The sequence below is a fragment of the Hippocampus bargibanti genome, linkage group LG11 (genome assembly GCF_051943395.1).
Source record: "Hippocampus bargibanti isolate YZ-2025 linkage group LG11, ASM5194339v1, whole genome shotgun sequence".
Taxonomy (NCBI): Eukaryota; Metazoa; Chordata; class Actinopteri; order Syngnathiformes; family Syngnathidae; genus Hippocampus; species Hippocampus bargibanti.
In genome coordinates, this window is record NC_142744.1 from 17566104 (window position 1) to 17590271 (window position 24168).

The following is a 24168-nucleotide window of genomic DNA, read 5'->3' on the forward strand; positions in this document are numbered from 1 at the left end:
CACTACAGTTGAAAGCATAAAGAGAGGGCATGTTCACAGTGAGGGCATTCTTCCTGTACGTTGGCCGGTTGCCAAGCAACTTCATTGTGTTCCCTGCAAGGAAATTGTACAGACAGGATTTAGAGTTAGGGGCAGGATTTGGTTACACAGAGTCACACAGTCAGAGTGCGAGTCATTCTTACTGCGCCTTGCTGATGCAGCAAGGCAACACAGCAGCCGTTTACGTCTTTGGCTCCCTTCGTTGTATTAGGTGATGGTTTTTTTTTTGCGGTCGAGTCGTTCTTGTATTTGTTACATATTTAGTTTAAATAAAAAAATGCATAGAAACTAATAAAAAAATGAATGGAAAAACATAGAGCCCCACTGAATGATATAAATTAGAATTGTTAGATTGAGAATATAATCCAATTGAAATGATATTCTATTTGGAAAGGTTATACAATGGTGGAGTTTTGAGTGATATTTATTTGGCAACATTTATCCCTGTGGTAATCTAAAACTAACACAATAGGAAGCTGTTATTAAGGGACTATTTTTGATGAGCTCGTATAGCTTCAGTGGACACACTTTTGTTCAAATCAAATTTTGAAAATGTAAAAAAAAAAATATATATATATATAGTATATATATATATATATATATATATATATATATATATATATATATATATATATGTATATATATATATATATATATATATATATATATATATATATATACAGTAAAGTCTCGTTATATCGATATTCTTGGGAGTACGAAAAAATATCGATACAACCGGACTATCAATATATCCATTCCTGCGCGCATGTAATTTTCTCCTTGCGTTTGAAATAGAAATAGTATTGTAATAAGCGGTACTATCGATATAACCGATATCGATATAACGAGACTTTACTGTATATATATATATATATATATATATATATATATATATATATATATCGATATTCAAGGGAGTCCGAAAAAATATCGATATAACCGGGACTATCGATATATCCGACCCTGTTTGCATGTAATTTTCCCCGTGCGTGCATAGAAATAGTATCGATATAACCGGGACTATCGATATATCCGATATCGATATAACGAGACTTTACTGTATATATATATATCGTCCACCAACAATTTTGCATATGACTTCTACAAATCTATTGAAAAACACTTTTACAGAAATATATAGCTGAGGTGAATAAGTGCAAACCAAAGCAAAATTATGAAAACTAAAGCTAAATAAAATCTTTTATTATTTTTTTTAAATAACCAAGTAAAATAAAACCCAAAATTGTTAATTTTGATTTCACGCCCATAAAGAAGGGCCGTCAAATAATCATTTGAAAATTGTAGCCTAATTTTATTACTCAATGCTAGATTACCTTTAATTTTTTTTTATCTGGTGCACTCCACAACATTAAAAAAAAAAAACAAATAAAAACTCGACTCAAATAAAGCATCTTCCAAAACGAAGATTTTTTTTGAATGTTCCTCACAGAACCTTGAAGATTTCACGCTCAAACTGAAGGTCCACTATCACACATTCTCGCACCAGTTCTTTGGTAAAATAAAGTAAACAGCAGATCAATAAATAGTGGTTTATTCTGACAAGAGGTTTGCCTTGTATACAAGGGCGTGGAAGAATTGGAAATCCATCGCAAAACCGAACATTCAGAAATTATACTGGATATGGTCACAATCCATGTTGTTTTTTGTTTGTTTTATTTGTGCATTCATTCAAAACTCTCATCAAGAGAGGAAGGAAGCAGAACCTGAACACTTGACCACTTCACAAACGTTTTCTTTAATCCTTCATGTTTACATTCACTGTGCCAACGATCAGTGCTCGCACCGATGTTTCATTGTACTTGTGATATTAGAGATGCACCGCGCAAAAGCTTCATATTTGACACGGGTGTCTCCTTTGCTTTTTTAATGGCCGCTGTCTTTAAAACACACACACACACACACCCACACACAGACAAATACACAGACAGGCACACAGACGCACACATACACATGCACCGCCACACACACGTACAAATACACACACAGGCACTCACACTAACAAACACACATGCACGCACACACATCAAACGGAAGGAAGCAAAGGTGAAGCAAAATGTCTGCAGCAGATGTCCCCGTTCGACTGTTCAGGTCTGCATTATCAATTGTTCAAAGAAAACTCCGCCTTCTCTTTTCCACTCTTATTTTTTCCTGTTTGGGCAAAGTTCCATTGAATGTGAAAAGTAGTAGAGCCACATGCATGGAAAAAACAAACGACAACGGAAAAAAGACAGTGATAATGTGATGACATTTTCGGTCATATTCGGATCAAGAGTCGTAATAGTTGAGAAAAGGACAATATGACAAGAATCATTTTGTTGGAGGGTGGGAGATATTTTAAATCAACTCAATGCTCCGATCGTTGCGATATTTTAAGATGAGGAATATAATTTTCACAAGACAAAAATGTTTCCTGAAAAATTTTGTATGTTGAGTGACAATTCAAAATATCAGAGAAAGACCTGATGGGGACAAAAAAGCATTACAATTTTGGGAAAAAAAGTGATATTGCACAATAAATCAACATAGGCCGAGAAAAATATACTGTCTGCGAATTTTTCGAGATTAATTTAAATGTTTTTACATTTTATTTCAAAAAACATCACAGTCAATCAAAGAGACAGGAAAAAAGGCAGTGGATTACCTGTTGGGGTTTTTTTTAAAGCCGCATTTTGGTTAGAATTGAAAGACAGCAGTCATTTCAGAGAAAAGTCCTTGTTACAGGTAAAATTGTGATTGAATTTTGACAAACTTCATTTGGCAAGAACAACAAACAAGTGCAAGCTAAAAAAAGAAACATTCAAGCTGTTGAGCATGTCTATGTTCCGAGTTGAAAATCTTCCCTTCACGATATTGTGCATGCCGATTGTTATTTTAGTAAAAGAAACCAAAACGGCTTCCTAAAAAAATACAATTTTTGCAGTTCTGAGAAAATGTCAATCAATATGAAAAAAATATTCAATATTAGGGAGTGAAATGACATGAAGGGAGCTGGTGTGAGAGATGAGGAGGCACAAAACCGGGTTAGATGGAGGACATTGATTCGCTGTGGCGACCCCTGAAGGGAAAAGCCGAAAGGATAAGAAGAGGAGTGAAATCCCATTCAAGTGATAATCTAAGAACTTTTTACTTTACCTCTTTAAAAAATGTCAGGATAATTTAAAGAAATAGTTTAATTATGTTGCAATGAAATGACAACTTTATTTCTATCCCAAAAATGGTTTTCGTCATATAACTATTGCACTCCAAATTAATGTTTCTGTAAACTTACAACTATTATTTTCAAATGATTACTTTTGTAGTCATTGTCCCCAAAAATGACATGCATTTTCTTAAATCCTCGCTGAGGGATCATGTTTATTTTTGGTTGGTTTTTATGAAAATTTCATTTGATGGACAAAAAACAACAACAACAATGAAACATTTCTTATATGTTTCTGGTAACAAAGAAAATCCTGAAGGTGCCAACTTTGTTTTTGGTACGATTAATTATTTTCTCACAACAATTTCTTTTCTTTCATACAACTTGAGCATGATTTTTTTTCCTTTGCAGCAGGTAAAACCTATCGTACAATGTTGGCTTACGCCTTGTCAATTTCATCTCCGTCACTGTGACGTCACATGATTGCAGGGAATTTGTGCTTTTGAAGTGTTTAGCAGCATGAGACACTGGGATGAATATTTCATAACTTGATGATCCGCCACATATTGCCACCTTCAACAACAGAAAAAACAACAGCGTTTAACCACTGTTGTACTTTGACCCAAGCGCATGACATCATTCATAGGAAGGAAAAAGAGTGGACAAAATCTTGTCATCAGTGCACATAGAGGAAGAATGTTGTTGGAAAGTACCTGTGAAATTTCTGAGGGTTTTTGAGTCACATTTTTAAAACAAAACTACAGAGAAAAAAATTGTCTGGCTTTGAAGTATTACGGCAATGACCCTTTAGTTTGCTTTATGGTTGTAAACTTCTCTGCAAGACTGTCAAGTATCGACGAGAAAGCCAAATCTTTCAAAAGGCCGTTTAGTTGTTTGTGGATGTAAAAGGTGGGGAAAAACACACTCAAAGCATTGATTTGAAAAGAAAAAAAAAGAGATTTTTGACTTTGCAGGCTCTTTTGGTGTGAGGTGTCACCAATATTGCAATGATGAAGAGCTGTGCACATTTATCAGGTCAATCATAGTTGTCTATTTGGTTTACACACAAACGTACACACACATGCTGACAATATCAAGACGCAATTGCAACTTTTGTCCCCTTTTGTATACATCTCCTTCCTATTAAAGACATTCCGATCGCCTCCTTTGATCTGATTCCCATCATTTGCATTCAGTCTATAGCGGGGGAAGTGGGGGGTGCATCACACAAGCCCCAAAAACATGCAACACTAATTTTTGGCACGATTTCAACATTTTCATTTTGGGTTTTACAGGTGTGATGGTTGCTTTGTGCTGTTTGTTGTGATTATTTGCTCGGGTACACGGCCCCAAAGATAGTCTTATATTTCCATACAGTGTCTGTGTAAGCTCTCAGTCGTAGAGGAGTGATCCATCGGTGAGAGGCTGGGAACGCCATGTTGGGACAATTGGGCTTTTTATATATATATATATATATATATATATATATATATATATATATATATATATATATATATATATATATATATATATATATATATATATCCCAAAATCCCAAATGAACAGCTTTTAGCAATGATTTCTGTCATGGATGTTTTAAGAAGGACCGCCAAATAACTCAAGTGTTCTGAAAATTATTCATCCTTGATTACAAATACTATCCATAATTGTTGCGAGGTGGCCTCTTGGTGTCAACAAAGTGTGTTGGCGTCAGAGTTCTGGGGTCCTTTAGCTGCATTTTGGGGGATGTCAGTTATGCACATATTTTTCTACTTACAGGTTTCACTGCTTGTACATTGTCCGCCATCATGAGTGGCACTCCTGGTTAAGATGTGTTGAATTCCTTCAAACCTTTTCCATTTTTATTGCAGAAGCATACTCATACATTAAAAAAAATGAGAAGCGGAGGATCAAACTTCATATCCCCAGAACTCAACCCTATTGAAAATCTGCAGAGAAAAAAAATGTCATGATTACAAGTTCAACAACACATCATAACCGGGCATGCCAGTGGTTATGGAGGGCATTGGACTTTTTTGTGAACTGTTTTCGGTGGTCTGCTGCCAGATTCTTCACCTGGGCTCACTGAAATATAAAGAAACTACGTTCGGGGAATGTGGCCTCGAAAATGTGTTCAGCATCGCAAGTCAGACAAACATTTAGTCATGTGCATTTCACAGCAGGATTTGCCATCACGTTCTGTCGCATCTTTCTGATTCTTGAAAAGTAGTTTTCTTTTTCTTTAAATCCATCGATGCAGTTCAAAGGCTGGTGATTTGTTTCCTTTTTTCCAGTTAACTGACCTTTAAAAAACATTGCTGTCTTGAAGCAGCCTCTTGTGCAGGAAAAGGAAAAGTATTGTGTTTAAAGACCACCCCAACTACAGGTTGGGATGTTTTTTTTTTTTTTTTTTTTGAATGAGTGGGGATTTATTCGCTTTGTCATCATCATCATCATCATCCTTGTCATCATCATGATGACGCCACACCAGTGAGAATGTTGCTTTCTGTGCTGGTACTGATTGACAGCACGCCAGAGTCGATGGGGGAGGAAACTGTACAGACCAGCAGAGACGGGGGAGACGCTCCTGACGAGTTGGATTCAGAGTCTGAGTCTTGGGATTCCCGTAAAGGATGATCAGTCACTGAGGTCGCCGTGGCAGCGGCGGGTCCTGTGATTGGGGGAACGCTGGAGGGAGGAGACGCGGAAGGGGATCTGGGAGGCGGCATATGGCTTGATGGGGGCAAAACAGAGTCTAGGGTGGGGGAAAGAGGGGGAGATAGATCATCGCCACAGGGGGGGTCCGGTGTAGGTGACGATGACCTTGATTCGTCCTCTATTCTTAAGTGGATGTCTGTTTCTGAGCAGAAAGAGGCAGAGCTCAAGGGAGGGGGAGGCGGTGGTAACGGCTGATCACCGACAGTGTCCTCTGGCGACGGTGGACCCGAACCCTCGAATGGAAGGTCCGCGTCCAGATGGTCGGGGGATTCCTGCGGGGGCTCTGATAGAGCTTCCTGCGTAGGGGACGGATGTAGAGTGTCGTCCATTTGGAGGACAACGGCGTGAGCGAGTGGCTCGATCGAGGCAAGGACCACCTCTGAGGGCTTGTCCTCGTCCGACAACAGGGGGTGCGAGTGCCCAGGCGTAGAAGACAGGAGGCGCTCTTGGCTGGCATGCTTGATGTCACCTTCAGTGAGTGCAACGGCCACTCCGTCATTGTCATCGGGCTGCTCGGGTCCTCGCTTGGCAAGGACGGTCAAGTCGCCGGCGGACGAGGCGGCGGAATCCATGGTGGAGATGGCGGTGGTGGCCGCCTCATGCAGCGGCGTATCGTGCACACGCGTGTAGTCCCGGGCACTCTCGGAGGGCGCCAGCAGGAGGCGCTGCTCGCCTGGCTTGCGCGGAGGCAGCAGAGGCTGGCGGGTGTAGCTCTCGCCCTCGGCCAGCGTCTCGGGCAGCGGGTGGTAGCGGGTCTCCGGCAGCAAAAGAATGCAGATGATGCAGATGAGCGTGCAGCAGGCGAAGATGATGTGGTGCAGGAAGTAGCCCTTCTGGTTGTGCAGCTCCATGATAGGCGCCGTCAGCATGCCAAAGCCGGCGCTCGCCAGGACCAAGCCTAGGCCGCCGCCCCTACACAAACATCGGGGAATTATCATCTTGAGGCTGGGCCATTCAAGGAAAAATAGTCATTTCGATTGATATTGAAATCACAATTCATTATTTCAAGACATTAGAGATATTCAAGGTGGAGGTGGGACTCCACCAGGGGTCAGCTCTGACCCCCTTCTTATTCGCGATGGTGATGGACAGGCTGACAGACGATGTTAGACGAGAATCTCCTTGGACCATGATGTTTGCAGATGACATTGTGATCTGTAGCGAGAACAGGGAACAGGTGGTGGAGAAACAAGAGATGTGGAGGTATGCCCTGGAAAGGAGAGGAATGAAGATCAGTCGCAGCAAGACGGAATATATGTGTGTGAATGAGAGGGATCCAAGTGCAAGAGTGATGCTATAGGGAGAAGAGATAAAGAAGGTCGAGGATTTTAAGTACTTGGGGTTAACCGTCCAGAGCAATGGAGAGTGTGGAAAAGAGGTGAAGTAGGGTGTCCAGGCGGGCTGGAATGGCTGGAGAAAAATGTCAGGTGTGATGTGTGATAGAAGGGTTTCAGCTAGGATGAAAGGAAAAGTGTATAAAACGGTGGTAAGACCAGCCATGTTGTTTGGACTGGAGACAGTGCCACTGAATAAAAGACAGGAAGCAGAGCTGGAGGTAGCAGAGCTGAAGATGTTGAGGTTTTCTTTGGGAGTGACCAGGTTGGATAGGATCAGAAATAAGTACATTAGAGGGACAACCGATGAAAAGGTTTCTTCAGCCGTCATCTGTACTTCTTTGAAGGTGTCAGACGTTTCGATTCTTCGCAAAAACACTGCCATGGCCACTGGCAATGTTTTGTCCTTCCACAAGGCAGCATTTGCCTTTTGTCCATGTTAACGCTTTGCACTGGAGTGGACACAGTTTTGCACATGATCTGGGAGTGAATGAGTTAATACTGTACCTAATTCTTACGTGTACACAACAAATTGGTGAATTACCAGTTTTGAAATCAGTCAATAGATGTTGATTTACATCTATGACAATCTCAATGTTATTTATTACACATGACAAGTCAAAGGGAAGTTTATTGAGTGGTTGATTGATTTCAGGCCACATAAAATGATGTGGCAGGCCAGATTTGGCCATGAGTTTGAAACTTGAGGATTTAGAGTGTTGTGTTAACCTGTTACGCATGTTTTCGGAATGTGGGAGGAAACCGGAGTACGCAAAGAAAACCTACATGGGCAGGCACAGGGAAAACACGCAAACTCCACACAAGAAGCCAGGAGACGGAATGAAACCCCGCATCTCTGCACTGGGAGGCCAACAGGTTCATGTGTCGCCCACCATCCTACTTCAATATCTCAAAACAACAACAATAATGGTGAATAAATATTGGTTGTGTCTGCTGTGGCTGTGTGCCTTGGCCTCCTAAGAGTACTGTGGTACTTTAAATGACAACCGACGTCACTTTTTTGTTTCCTAACTGACATCAGAAAAACGTTTTATAGCATCTAAAATACCCAAAACACGCAGTATGATATTTTTAGTCAAATGCAAAACACCAATAAAAATGACTTAAAGCGTCTAAAAAGTACTTCAATTTGGAACCGGAAGTGGCCAGTTTCAGAAGGTCAACGTCTTGCCTTGCTCGAGAATCAAAACAATGGCTTCAGATTCTGAGAATATGCTTTCTTGTTACTCATCCAGTTATGAATATGATTCAAATAGTTCTGGAGAAGAAAGCATCCATGTTTGCAATCGATTACATAATTTATTCTGTGTCATTTTGAGGCATCAGGGGTGGGAAATGTCGCGCCCAAAAAAGGCAGAACATGGCGACAATGCCGTGTAAGGAATTAATCAGCCCGTTTCCACAGGCTGATTAATTCACTACATGGAGCTTTGCCGCCGTCTTCTGCCTCTTTTTGGTCCTACATGACGTTTTCAGGCCAAAGTACAGCAAAATGCATTGACGTGATGGAAGGACTGCTACAATGTGTCTTTTTTTCGGTCAGGGGCGTTCCTTCAGTGACGTAACGTGAGGACTCATCACCAACTCAAAAACAAGACTTACGGAATATTCAGCGCGAATCTTAAAAGGTAAAATATAGCTATATGCGCTGGAATATAAGTCAAATACGCACAATAGAAGTCATTTGAAGTCATTTTACAAATTATGGACACAACTTGTCCGGAGACGTCGGTTGTCTTTTAAGTCTTTCACTGTCATCCTCAAATTTATTTGGGAATTGAAAATATGACGTGGCGCGCCATTCCCAAATTTGTTCGGGTTTTGCTGGTAAAGCGCTGGTTAGACCTCTGGCAGTGTTTTTTCCCCTTCCACGAGGGGGCAGCATTTGCCTTTTGTACGGGCTCCTCCACTTGAACCTCATCTTACTCCAGAACCAAATAAGCCAGAAATGAACTTTTTTTTCGGATGAAAGAAGAGAGTCCAAGGTTTCTTCCGCTGCATTGAATGTTTATGTAATCCTAAAACTCAATATTCTATGGTTCCGGCAATTTCAGTGAAAATGACAAACACCCTGTCACTGGAGTGGACACATTTTTGCACATTGTCAGGCAGTGAATGAGTTAAATAGTAGAAGAAAGTTGTAATCGCAGTCAATGGGAATAGGGGGAGAAATGTATTGCGCAACTGGGGTTTGATCATTAGCAGTGTCTGAAATGATGTCTGCCCGGATGCCTGGGGCGTGCAACTTTTCCGTCGGGCATACAACTTACAAAACGTCTCCGCCCGGGTGGCTGACAATCTTTTTGAGAAAAAACAAACAAACAACAACAACAAATTATTTTTTTTTTCAAATAAAACGTTTGCTTTTTTCAATCAAGCAAACGTTCGAACGAAGATTTTGAAATCGGAATAAATTATTCCGATTTTGAAATCTTCGTTTGGTTTGGGAATTTGAGTTCGTTTGGCAATTTGTATACTCGGCACGGCAGCTAATCAGAAGCCTGCTTTATGCTTCCGGACTTTCCCGAGCATTATAAGGTTGTGCATTTGTGTATCATTTTCAAAGTAGATGCACATAACTTCAGCCCCAGAAGAAAGATTCAAAAGAAGCTAACGCTAACACAATTTATGACGCTACAAAATGTAAACGTACATTATCCCGTGACTGTAAAGTGTCCTTGCGAGTTTTGAAATGTATTATTACATTATTATTATTGTAGGCGCTTAGAAATGTATTATTATTAAAAGCATCGTGGAAAGAGGAGTTCACATTGCATTGTGTAACATGACGAACAGTTTATGGACAAACGACAACTGAAGCAAAATCATCAGCAAGGGATATTTACCATACATTAAGCCAGGGAGCATTTGTAGTAGGTACATCCTTAATACTTTGCAACAATGTTAGGTTTGTTTTTTTTTGCGATTAGTCGTTTTATTGTGTTTCAAGTTGTGAAAAATGGGGCAGGCAACTTTATGGCCGGACAGGGAACTTTTCAGAGTTGTCTGCCCTGGTGTCTGCTAAATTTTTGTCATGAGTTTCAGACATTGTCATGAGGCTAGAGAAATAATAAAACAAGATAAAATAAAAGTAACTACAGTTTATCTATCCGATGGGAGCATTACATCTCTTTTGGAGAAAATAATTGTGTGACAAAAATGTGTAAACTCCCGAAACACTAGAAAAACAAATCAACCAACACTTGTTTTCAAGTGTTTGTCATGTTGACATTTATGACAAAGAGTGTCACAAATAAGAGAAAAAATGAAGGAGATTATTTATTTCAAGGGAGAGGTGATGGCATAATGTGTGTACACAGACAGGGAACATACACGCGACCATTTACTTTTACGACTAAAAAGTATGCAAATACTTTTGTCGTTTGTAAAGTTGATCAAATGTGTTACACTGGTGAGTCATAGTGAATACATTATTTTGCCATCAAATGCCTGCTTTCCATGTTTTACAGAAAATAACTGTTCAGGTATTTGAGGTATTTTTAAATAAAAAAGTATAACTATAATTCTAAATGTTGTGTTATAAAATGTACCTTATCAAAAATGCTTGCATTCTGAATTTAATTGGTGATTTTGAAGAAAACTTCACTAAACAAAACCTGGAATTGCGATTTTGATGAAGGCTTATCAAAACAATTGTGAGGATGCATTGGTGCGTGTGTGTAATCTCTCTGTAAATTTTGTGGCTACTTTGGTGTAAAGGCTCACCAACTGTAAATTCTTGGATTTAAACCCGCAGCAAGAACATCAATAAAGGGTCATGGGCCTTCCCACTCTGAATATGCACAAAAGCACAAGGTAACAAAGGAGTGACTGAAGAAGAAAGACAGTAAGGTCACAAAGTTAGACGACTGCCTTCAACCAGTCGAGAACCTGTGGAGGGAAGTGAAGGTGCAGTCAAGAAGTTAAATGATTTCTGAAGAGGCTCTACTCACATAATTAATAAACAACCAATACAAACGAGAGCCTATTTATCGCTTTGTGGTGTATCAAGTGATTATTTGATCCCCTGTAGAAGTGGTGTCGGTTGTGACATATTTTACAGCTCATTCTAGACAGCAGAGAGTGCTGCAGCACCACTTCATTTGCCAGCCGGCGCAGCTTGCAATGCGCCAGGTGGCGCCCTTCACGCAATTTGGCAGCACACCTTCAGTCAGTCCATATGTAAGTCAAGCTCATGCATGTACAAGCTGTCGACTTCATGTGACACCGATGAGGACAAAAGGGGAGTCTCAGCCACGTGCTCCACTATGTCATCGAGTGAGCAGGTAAAGTAGCAAATCCATTCAAGAGAGCGGAAAACACCTTTGCATCTCACTACTGTAGTGTTGCTTGCCACTGATTTACACAGGAGAATTTTGTTCCATGTCTGCAGAAGTGGCAATGTGGCTCAGCAAATTGTATGAAAAGCATTTCTGGTCCACATATTTAAAGGCCCAACAGGTAAAAAAAATATCACGTAATCTACAAGGGGACGTAGACCCCGTCAGGTTCACAATGCCGTGGTGGTCTGGTGACAACGGGCTTTACCTGATTACGGTGGGTGTGATCTCAGCACAGAAGAAGATGCTCAGGTTGCTGACGGCATGGGACGAGAACATACCGATGATGGAGAAGGCGATGGAAAAATTCTTCTTCAGAGTACCTGAGCTATCTAAGTACACATTTGCACACACACGCACAGACACACACACAAACATACACATTAGTTCCGCCTCGACTACATTTATTTTTTGCATGCATTACCAAATCAAATATAAATGGGAATACAATTTTCTGCAGATAGCAATGGAATATTTTTAAACTGTGGCGTTCTGACAGCAGTAAAGGAATTGGGACATATTTTTCCCCCATGACATGCAAATGCAATGTGCAATGATCCTGTCATTTGTTACTGAATAGTTTGGGCACATAAACATGAATGGATGGATGGATGGATGGATGGATGGATGGATGGATGGATAGAAATTAAGAACCAAATAATGAAAGAAAGGAAAAATGAATTAATAAATACATAAAATAAACCCAAAACATTATTATATTTATGCAAAATAAACTTACCAATATTGAGATGGGTGCTGTACTTTCCGAGCACTGCAAGAGAGATCAGGAGAAAGGGTGCATCAGCCGTGAGACACACACACACACACACACACGCGCGCGCACACACGCGCACACACACACACACACACACACACACACACACACACACACACACACACACACACACACACACACGCGCGCGCACACACACACACACACACACACACACATAAACACACACGCACATAAACACACACAAACACATACGCACACAAACACATACGCACACAAACACACGCGCACACACACACATATACAAATATGGAAAAAATGGCTACCTGGTGATTATCAAGTGAATCAACAATGACAAAAGCTTGTCACAACACCAACGTGCAATGCAACACAACGATGTGTTGACTCAGGCTGAACATTAAGACGCCTGTAACTGAATAAACCAATTCATGTCTTGTTGGTACACATTGACCACTCTCAAGCCATTTGTGGTGGTGTCCAAACGCTCATTATGAGCAGCAGACATGAATGAGCACAAGACGCGCCTCGCTGTGCAAACACTGGACATTTCATGAGGTAAGACTGAATCATCACATTTTAAAATTACTCAAAAAAGGAAAAACGCAAAGCTAACAATTGACAATCCTTATACCAAGCCTACAATACAACCTCAAAACGAGGCCTGTTTGGACTATGAATAGTCATTATCTTTCGATAATTTAACACATAATGCACAACAATCTGACAATAAGCAGTATGCCTCTCCATAGTATAAATTACTATCATTGCATCAAATACAATTTGAATTCAAAAAAGTTTTCTTTCTAAATAAAGTATAAAGTATAAAGGTGCTGATAAATGAAATGTGTTGTTATTATTATTATTATTATTATTATTATCAGATTTTTAAATTTATGAAGAACATTTAGAACAACAACAATAAAAAGCCATTAACTGTGGATTGGATTACACAAGAAGGAATGTTTGACTCAACAATTACACTGATCTTCTTTTTTATTGATATGTCAAATTGAAGTCGAGCAAAAAAGTTACGCTTATGATGGGAAAAGAAAACATTAAAAATAAAGTCAATAAAATATATCACTATGTTCGCAGAGGGGTTGCTGGAGCCTATCCCAGTTGTTTTCAGGCACTTGGTGGGGGACACCCCTGAACTGTTTTTTTTTTTTTTTTACAACTGCAGGTCACACAGACACAAACAAATATTTGCATTTACACGAACACCTCGGGACAATTTGGAATATCCGATCAGCCTGCCATGCACATGTTTGGAATGTGGGAAAAAACCTATGCAAGCGCCATGAGAACATGCCCCATACAGGAAGGCTAGAGCTGGAATTGAACCAGTAGCTCTGCACTGTGAAGTTGATGTGGTTAAATTAATATGAAGTAAAAAAGGCAAAAAAATTATCATATTATACCGGGGTAGTTAGTTACTTAGGATCGCACTATAGAGAGGATTAATCATTACTGTGATTCAAAACAATGGGGGTTAGGTAGAGGGGAGGTTAATATATCTCAAACATCGCAAATAATATTATATCCAGTGTTGGATAAAGTGTCAAAAGTGCATAGGTATTTAATGGATGGAATGTGATCCTTGGTGACAACTCACAGTTGGGCAGGCCCAGTTGCAGTAACGACGCCAAGGCGGTGATGATCATGAACATGAGCAGACCACCACGCCGGCCCATCAGGCCTACCGCCGGGCACAGCGCCAGGCAGGACGCCACCGCGATGCCCGCCATGGTGTAATAGTCGGCATAGAAGTCGTGAAACATGGTGGTTTCCTGGGCCTCCGGGTCCATCATGCTACGGGCGAAGCAGTGGTGGATCCCGTAGCCTGTTAGCCTGCACACATTAGAAAAGAGATATGAAGATAAATGTATGAATACATTAATTTAAAAAAAGAATACAAAAATGTTGTGTTATTTTATTTAGTAACTAAATAAATAGGGATGGAAAATTACTTTTGTGGGGAATTATTGCGTAAGACGAGAATAAGTGTCGATTCAACCCTATTGAATAAAATGCCATTTCAAAGTCCACTGCGCTTCTGTGCAATGCTACACAAATCCACAACGTACTCTGTCAACACGGACATGTTGACACACATCCTGCACTGCAGGGCACACAAAAGCAAAGACGGCACTCCCACCCTCCATGTATGTGTGTGTGTGTGTGTGTGTGTGTGTGTGTGTGTGTGTGTGTGTGTGTGTGTGTGTGTGTGTGTGTGTGTGTGTGTGTGTGTGTGTGTGACTAAAATTTCATAAGGACAGCCGCACATGTAAAATTTACGCGGACTTCAGGATCAGAATACACTTTGCCATGTACTTGACCCTTTGCAATCTGTTTTCAGTTATCATCTTGGTAAATGGGTAAAGGTGCCGATTTTTCCCTATCGATGACGGTTAAAGTTCCTTTGCGTTTTTGGCCCGTACATGTTTAACAAACCTTCTGCTATATACACTTTATTTTTTGCGACCATGTCACGTAAACCTCGAGCGAGCTCCCAAATTGTTGAGTGAAGTCCACTGATAGGCCATATCAAGGCGGACGACCTTTGTTTGGCTCTTGCAAAAGTGAACAAATTTACGGCCTTGTTCACGTTGTGAAAAAAAAAATCCAAACCTTTTTTAGGAGGGGGGTGTTCTGTATCAGTGACTCCCACAGAGCTGATGGCCTAGTTTTTGTGCTGATTGAACAAGTGTGTGTGTGTGTGTGTGTGTGTGTGTGTGTGTGTGTGTGTGTGTGTGTGTGTGTGTGTGTGTGTGTGTGTGTGTGTGTGTGTGTGTGTGTGTGTGTGACTAAAATTTTATAAGGACAGCCGCACATGTAAAATTTACGCGGACTTCAGGAGTCAGTGACGCGATACGCCGTGGTGAGTGTCTATACGTGCTGAAGGGATGGAGAGAAGAGCAAGTAGCAGGATAAAAATGGATAGGAAGTGCACTTCTTAGAAGACAAAATACAATTGACGAGCGGTGATAAATACGGTATCTAAGAAGGGTTAGGATTTGCCCCATGAATGGAAGCCCCTCACCTTTAAACATTGGTGACATATACATACACACGCCAATGTCTGCTCCAACAACAACTAAACAAATTAAAAAATAACTATACCACAGAAAAAGACCGTCAGATAAGGTCGAAATTTCCTTTTGGTGGCATGCCTGTCAGTAAATGAGCAGAATAATTGTCAAGGAGAGCCAGTGGAGCCTATGGAGGATGGGACGGAATACGATGGAACATGACATATTTTCATTTTATATGTGCTGGTATTATTGCTTACTTCTGCTTCATGCTTGTATGTATTGAATGTAAAGACTGCCATAATCTTATAGTATAGCCACAGCGACTCAAAATGCGCATGAACATTGACTGGTGAGAACAAATAGACAACACGGACAGATTGTGTCTCTAAATGAGAATTGACAAATATAATTTGGATTGGATTAGCCTTGATTAGTCTCGCAGTGAAATTTACATTTCACAGCAGAAAAGTTATGAAAAGAAGAGGAAAGGAAAGGAAGAAGTAGAAAAACTAAATACAGGACCAGCTGTCAAGGCAGCCACTCTTGCGGCGCCATCTTGAAGTCAAAATAACAACAACAACAAAAACTAAATAACAAATAATGTGACACAACACAAAAGACACAGACAGTCATTCAATTTCAAGCACTTTCTGCACCCTCTTTGTTGTATGAAGCAGTTCTAGATGAAAGAGGAGAGGCTCAAAGTGTCCTTTTCACCAATGGATCAAGGACGTCACGGTGAAATGTGCATGTCTGCTACAAGCTAGGTTTTGAAAGCAAACACAAAGCTGTAGCATCCGTTTACGAAAAGAGATTGCCTCACATCTCCTGTCCCATGTAAATCCGCTTCAATTTTAAGCAAATTTACAATGTATATCTTCTTCTTTTCCTTTCGGCTTTTCCCCTCAGGGGTCGCCACAGCGAATCAATGTCCTCCATCTATCCCGGTTTTGTGCATCCTCTTCTCTCACACCAGCTACCTTCATGTCCTCTTTGACTACATCCATAAACCTCCTCTTCGGTCTTCCTCTCGGTCTCCTGCCTGGCAGTTCAAGGCTCAGCATCCTTCTCCCGATATAGTCACTCTCTCTCCTCTCGACATGTCCAAACCATCTCAGTCTGGCCTCTCTGACTTTCTCTCCAAAGCCTCTAATATGAGTTGTCCCTCGAATGTACTCATTCCTGATCCTATCCAACCTGGTCACTCCCAAAGAAAACGTCAACATCTTCAGTTCTGCTACCTCCAGCTCTGCTTCCTGTCTTTTCTTCAGTGGCACTGTCTCCAGTCCAAACATCATGGCTGGTCTGACTACGGTTTTATACACTTTTCCTTTCATCCTAGCTGAAACCCTTCTATCACACATTACATCTGACATTTTTCTCCAGCCGCTCCTGCCTGCCTGGACACGCTTCTTCACCTCTTTTCCACCCTCTCCATTGCTCTGGACAGTTGACCCCATGTACTTAAAATGTTCCACCTTCTTTATCTCTTCTCTCTGTAGCATCACTCTTGCACTTGGATCCCTCTCATTCACACACATATATTCCATCTTGCTGCGACTGATCTTCATTCCTCTCCTTTCCAGGGCATATCTCCATAGCTCTCGTTTCTCCGCCACCTGTTCCCTGTTCTCGCTACAGATCACAATGTCATCTGCAAACATCATCAAATTTACAATGTATATAATAAATATTATAATTTACAATGTAAATCCCAGTTAAATTGAATGAGTGCAGCACACAGACTCCCACCCACCCAAAACAAATAAACAAACCACTTACGAGTTGAAGCATAGCACAACAATATTCTTCCACAAGTTCCTCGTTCGGGCCATTTTCACTATGCACGTCTTTTTGGGCTTGCGTTGAAGAGCTCGCTGCAATTCTGGGAAGACAAAAGTTCAATTCACAGAGCAGTCGGATGGAAGCTTGACATGAAATATGAAAATGTTGGACTGAAAACAGGTTTATTTCACTGTACACTCCTGGCTCATTCAGCTCTTTTCAATTTGCTTGAGACTCAAGGAAATTATAAAGAAACTACCTTACCTGCTTACCTTGGGCCAAGGTAAGCAGGCGTAGGAAGAGTAGCAAGGCAGCCATGCAGAACATGAACCATGTGTGCAACTTTGTTGCATACTTAAAAATAAAAAAAACACTGCTGTCGACTGCAGTCAGAAAATACTAGAAATTACCATGTTTTTCCCTGAATTACAGTAAAGTCTCGTTATATCGATATTCGCGAGAGTTGGAAAAAATGTCAATATAGCCGATCCTGCGCCGAACTGCATTAACAAAAGCCACCAAAAGAGGGCAGCCAAGCGCCATATAAGAAACGGAGCTGGCCATGAGCTCCCATTTTGTGCCTCTTTTTTTTTGGAGTGAGAGATGTTCCCCCAATGTTGCCTTAAAATGGCACATATAATTCTTTAATGATTGCACACATGTATGCTTTCATCTTCAGAACTACAGTGTATTTGAATCATATTCATAACTGGATGTGTAACAAGAAAGCATATTATCCGAATCTGAAGCCATTGTTTGGATTCACAAGCAATGCAAGACGTCTTGGCGTGAAGTCATTTTTATTGGTGTTTTGCATTTGAATAAAAAGTGACATCAGTTGTCCTTTAATACACAGTATGGAATGTTAATAATTTTCAAAATCATCACGCTTCAGCAGATAAAACAAGAAACATTGTTGCAAAAAACGATCGCATTCATATACAGTACAGTGGGCATGTACATAACAACAGGGAAACTGCAACGCTTACATCTTACTGTCTTATGTATACAATTTAAAAAAGTCATCAATCTTCTTCTGCTTCCCATTTTTACCTTTTAACACAAACACTTCAATCTCGTCTCCTACACACGAGCTAGCGTCTGTAAATGAAAATGGCTCTGCTACACGAGTGCTGGTCACGTAACCAAGTCACGTGACCAAGTCGACCAATGGCGCGACTGATGGCGTGTCATGTAACTAAGACACGTGATCAAGTCGACCAATGGCGCGACCGATGTCGTGTCACGTGACCAAGACACGTGACCAAGTCGACCAATGGAGCGACCGATGTATCGAGATAACCAGCAAAATGGCCGGCGGGGGATGAAAAGGAGCACCGTAATAACCGGATTATCGTAATAACCGGGTATCGTACTAAACGGTACTAATTATACATAAAAAGATTAGAAATGTGCAAGGGAAATGAAAATAGTATCGTAATAAGCGGTACTATCGATATAACCGATATCAATATAACGAGACTTTACTGTGATATGACTGGAATGTAGCCACAAGGGGGCACAAGCCAGTGTCTTATTGTGCCGGTCCCAAGCCCGGATAAATACAGAGGGTTGTGTCAGGAAGGGCATCCGACGTAAAAAAAAAAATTGCCAAAACAAATATGCGAATCAAACCTATGAATCAGATACCGGATCGGTCGAGGCCCGGGTTAACAATGGCCGCCATTGGTACTGTTGACCTTCAGGGTGCCAGTGGAAAATGGACTACTGTTGGTCGAAGAAGGAGAGGAGGGAGGTGTGCCCGGAGGAAAAGAGAGAAATGGAACGCCAAGAGTATACAACTAAGAGTAGGAACTTTGAATGTAGGAACAATGACAGGTAAAGGTAGCGAGCTGGTTGACATGATGCAGAGAAGGAAGGTAGACATACTGTGTGTCCAGGAGACCAGGTGGAAAGGGAGCAAGGCTAGAAGCTTAGGGTCAGGGTATAAGTTGTTCTATCATGGTGAAGACAGAAAGAGAAATGGAGTTGGGGTTATCTTAAAAGAGGAGTTTGTTAGGAATGTCTTAGAAGTAAAAAGAGTATCAGATAGAAGGATGAGTCTGAAGCTAGAAATTGAAGGTGTGATGTTCAATGTTGTTTGTGGGTATGCCCCACAAGTAGGATGTGAGCTGGTGGAGAAGAAGGAATTTTGGTTGGACTTTGATGAAGTCATACAGAACATCCCGAGAAGTGAGAGGGTTGTAATTGGTGGAGACTTCAATGGACATATTGGCGCAGGAAACAAAGATGATGAGGAGGTGATGGGCAGGTTTGGACTCCAGATGAGGAACGCTGAAGGACAGATGGTGGTTGACTTTGCTAAGAGAATGCAAATGGTTATTGTGAATACTTTCTTTCAGAGGAGACAGGAACATAGGGTGACCTACAAGAGTGGAGGCAGAAGTACACAGGTAGACTACATTTTGTGTCAACGGCGCCATCTAAAGGAAATCAGTGACTGCAAAGTAGTGGTTGGTGAGAGTGTAGCCAGACAGCATAGGTTGGTGGTGTGTAGGATGACGCTGGCAGTGAGGAAGATGAAGAAACCAATGGCTGAAGTGAGGACAAAATGGTGGAAGTTGAAAAAGGATCAGTGTTGCATGGCATTTAGGAAGGAGGTAAGACAAGCACTGGGTGGGCAAGAGGTCCTTCCAGATGACTGGCAAACTACAGCGAACATAATCAGAGACATAGGTCGGAAAGTACTTGGTGTATCGAGTGGAAGAAAGGTAGATAAGGAGACTTGGTGGTGGAATGGGGAGGTGCAGGAGTGTATACAGAGAAAAAGGTTAGCAAAGAAGAAGTGGGACACTGAGAGGACGGACGAGAGTAGACATCAGTACGAGGAGATGCAGCGCACGGTTAAAGTAAAGGTGGCAAAGGCCAAACAAGAGGCCTATGATGACTTGTATGCTCGGCTGAAAGCAAGGAAGGTGAGACTGATCTTTACAGGCTGGCGAGATAGAGAGACAAAGACGGTAAGGACCTGCAGAAGGTTCGGGTGATTAAGGATAGAGATGGCAATGTATTAACAGGTGCCAGTAGTGTGATGGCAAGATAGAAAGAGTACTTTGAAGAATTGATGAATGAGGAAAATGAGAAGGAACAAAGAGTAGAAGACGTGACTGTTGTGGACCAAGACGTAGCAAGCATTAGCAAGGATGAAGTGAGGAGGGTGCTGAAGAGGATGAAGGGGGGAAAGGCCTGGTGATTTACCAATCGAGGTATGGAAGTGTCTTGGAGAGGTGGCGCTGGTGTTCCTGACTGGGTTATTCAACAAGATCTTAGATGGTGAACAGATGCCTGAAGAATGGAGACGAAGTGTACTCATGCTCATTTTTAAGAACAAAGGAGATGTGCAGAGTTGTACTAATTACAGAGGAATAAAGTTGATGAGCCATACAATGAAACTCTGGGAAAGAGTAGTTGAAGCTAGACTAAGAGCAGAAGTGAACATTCGTGAGCAGCAGTATGGCTTCATGCCAAAAAAGAGTACGACAGATGCAATGCTTGCTTTAAGAATGCTGATAGAGAAGTACAGAGAAGGTCAGAAGGAATTGCATTGTGTCTTTGTAGATCTGGAGAAAGCCACCAGGGGTCAGCTCTGAGCCCCTTCTTGTTTGCTATGGTGATGGACAGGCTGACAGACGATGTTAGACGAGAATCTCCTTGGACCATGATGTTTGCAGATGACATTGTGATCTGTAGCGAGAACTGGGAACAGGTGGCGGAGAAACTAGAGATGTGGAGATATGCCCTGGACAGGAGAGGAATGAAGATCAGTCGCAGCAAGACGGAATATATGTGTGTAAATAAGAGGGATCCAAGTGCAAGAGTGATGCTACAGGGAGAAGAGATAAAGAAGGTGGAGGATTTTAAGTACTTGTGGTCAACTGTCCAGAGCAATGGAGAGTGTGGAAAAGAGGTGAATAAGCGTGTCCAGGCAGGCTGGAGCCGCTGGAGAAAAATGTCAGGTGTGATGTGTGATAGAAGGGTTTCAGCTAGGATGAAAGGAAAAGTTTATAAAACCGTGGTCAGACCAGCCATGATGTTTGGACTGGAGACAGTGCCGCTCAAGAAAAGACAGGAAGCAGAGCTGGAAGTAGCAGAGCTGAAGATGTTGAGGTTTTCTTTGGGAGTGACCGGGTTGGATAGGATCAGGAATGAGTACATTAGAGGGACAACTCATATTAGAGGCTTTGGACAGAAAGTCAGAGAGGCCAGACTGAGATGGTTTGGATATGTCCAGAGGAGAGAGAGTGACTATATCGGGAGAAGGATGCTGAGCCTTGAACTGCCAGGCAGGAGACCAAGAGGAAGACCGAAGAGGAGGTTTATGGATGTTGTCAAAGAGGACATGAAGATAGCTGGTGTGAGAGAAGAGGATGCACACAATCGGGATAGATGGAGGACATTGAGTCGCTGTGGCGACCCCTGATGGGAAAAGCCAAAAGGAAAAGAAGAAGACTGTAATATGATTGGATTTACTGATATTGCAGTACTTGCGGATACAGAGTACCTCATAATGCTTCCAGTGTGTCATGAGCAGGGCGGTGCACAATGGGCAAGACCAGAGGTGTCAAAATATTGCATTAATATGGATTAATTAATTACTGTCGTATTTAGTGCTTCTTCTTTTCCTTTCAGCTTTTCCCTTCAGGGGTCGCGACAGCGAATTGGTGGCCTCCATCTAACCGTGTTTTGCATGCTCTTCTCTCACACCAGTTACCTTCATGTCCTCTTTGACAACATCCATAAACCTCCTCTTAGGTCTTCCTTTCTCCTGTCTGGAAGTTCAAGGCTCAGCATCCTTCTACGGATATAGTCACTCTCTCTCCTCTGGGCAAACCACCTTAGTCTGGCCTGTCTGACTTTCTCTCAAACTGTCACATTTAGTGCATTATTTTTCAATGGCGTTAATCTATGTTTTAATCTAACTTTTTTGTTTCTGTCAGTGGGTTGCGTGTTTCTAATATCCCTTTTTATATGTTGCCTTCCTTTGTTCGATATGTTGAGGGTGGGGAAACAATGGTCCGTCATAGCCTGAGGCAGACATTGATTGGCTGTTGTTATGTTTGGGCTTCTTCTAGCAGAAGCTGTGAGGACAGGATAGGACAGGAGAGTGTTGTGACAGAGGAACGAGAGGAGACAACTTGCCTGTGAAAGGTATTTATTTACAACTGTGTCATTCTCAACTTGTTGCCATCAACAACCCTGCTTCACGACACTGCCGCGACGTCATGTGGCAGTGTGGCATATACTACAGAGAGGTGAAACTAATCTTGGCACAATGAATGGACATTTGGACAATGAGCAGATTACATTCCAAAAACGCCTTCTCGGCATTATGGATAAATGTAGAGTGGTGTGCCTAATTTGTAAGTACAGTATCACCAAAGCAGCTCAAGTTCAACCTCCTACATCAAAGCAAAGCACCCAGTCATGAGTGCATCCACACCTAATGTAAGCACCGAAATGTTAGCAATATAGAGAGCCACAGCAAGGCTCTTCGGCAAATGAAACTTAAGGAGAACACCCCATGGTTGAGGCATGAAGTCAGCATAGCGTCTATGTCCCCCGTAGTCTTCCAGAAGTGGTTGTGTTTATTTCAGCACTTTATTTTGTCATGTGGAAAAATGTTCCTTCTACAGTGTAAATTTACAGCACTGTACTTGAAGTCTCGGTTTTATATATTATCTGAAGCAAGTTCAAAGTCAAAGTCAGCTTTATTGTCAAATATGCGAATATGCATGACATACAGCACAGATTAAATTAATGTCCTCTCGGACCCAGTGTGCAAGGCACTTATAATGTGGCTAAAAAATACAATTGACAACAGACAATACATGTAATTTCTGAATGTAAAGTGAGGTAGTGTACCTAGGTGGTGTCGTACGTAAGTTCATCTTCAATATTTCTATTGCTCAGAATTCTCTATCTCTCCAGCAAACCTGACGCATCTCTTCCACCTTCTTCCCTTTCACTCTGCCTCTCTAAATTAAATCCTGGTTTACCCATAACTTTCTCAAACTTAACAGTGAAAAAACTGAAATTCTCCTCGTTGGTACCAAATCCCCCTTGAGCAAAGCGAACAGTTTCTCTTTCACTATTGACAATTCGACCGTTTCTCCCTCCCATCAGGTGAAAAGTCTACCTACGCAATATCAATCGTCTTCGCCCGTCTCTCACTCCTCACACCACTGCTATCCTCCTTCATAGTCTTCTCACCTCCCGGATTGACTAATGCAATTCACTTCTCTTTGGTGTACATCAGAAACTTCTCCACAAATTTCAACTCGTCCAGAATTCTTCAGCCCGGATCATCACCAGAACGTCATACTTTCACCACATCACCCCCGTCCTCCAAGAGCTCCACTGGCTCCCGGTCAAATATAGAATGAACTTTAAAATTATTCTTTATACATTTAAAGCTATCCACAACCTTGCCCCCCATACCTATCTGACCTTATTCAAATTTCTATTCCCTCTCGTTCCCTCAGATCCTTTTCCCCCCTCCGCCTGTGAGCCCACCCTTGCCTGTCCGTCTCAGCACGATGGGTGACAGACCCTTCAGTTGCTCTGCCCCCAAACTTTGGAACTCACTTCCTCCCAACATTCGTAACATTGATTCTCTTCCCACCTTCAAGTCCCATCTCAAAACCCACCTATTTAAAATTGCATTTTCTGTGTAGCTCTTTCTCTTGTTTCTATTTATAATTGTATTTCATTTATTACATTCTATTGGAATGGATGTATTGATGGACATTGTATTTGTGATTGTATTTTATTTATTATAGTACCTATGCTTGTCTGTGACTGTAAAGTGTCCTTGAGAGCTGTGAAAGGCCCTTAAAATGTAATGTATTATTATTATTATTATTATTATTATTATTATTATTATTATTACTAGAATAGACGACTTGTGGTGAGTTGAGAAAACATAATACGTTTTGAAAAACTTAAATGTACTGCGAAGTAA

At 41.4% G+C, this 24168-nt stretch overlaps 1 protein-coding gene across 1 annotated transcript in view; it reads right to left on the minus strand.

The window, feature by feature from the left end:
- Window positions 1-4701: 4701 nt before the first annotated feature.
- Window positions 4702-24168, minus strand: part of LOC148891822 (solute carrier family 22 member 23-like) — a 68292-nt gene continuing 48825 nt past the window's right edge. The window contains exons 6-10 of the mRNA XM_089007383.1: window positions 17184-17286; window positions 13982-14217; window positions 12352-12384; window positions 11821-11944; window positions 4702-6829 (exon numbers count right to left, since the gene is read on the minus strand). Of these exons, the coding sequence (XP_088863509.1) occupies window positions 5671-6829; window positions 11821-11944; window positions 12352-12384; window positions 13982-14217; window positions 17184-17286 (1655 nt within the window). The 3' untranslated portion in view covers window positions 4702-5670. The remainder of the gene's footprint in view (window positions 6830-11820; window positions 11945-12351; window positions 12385-13981; window positions 14218-17183; window positions 17287-24168) is intronic.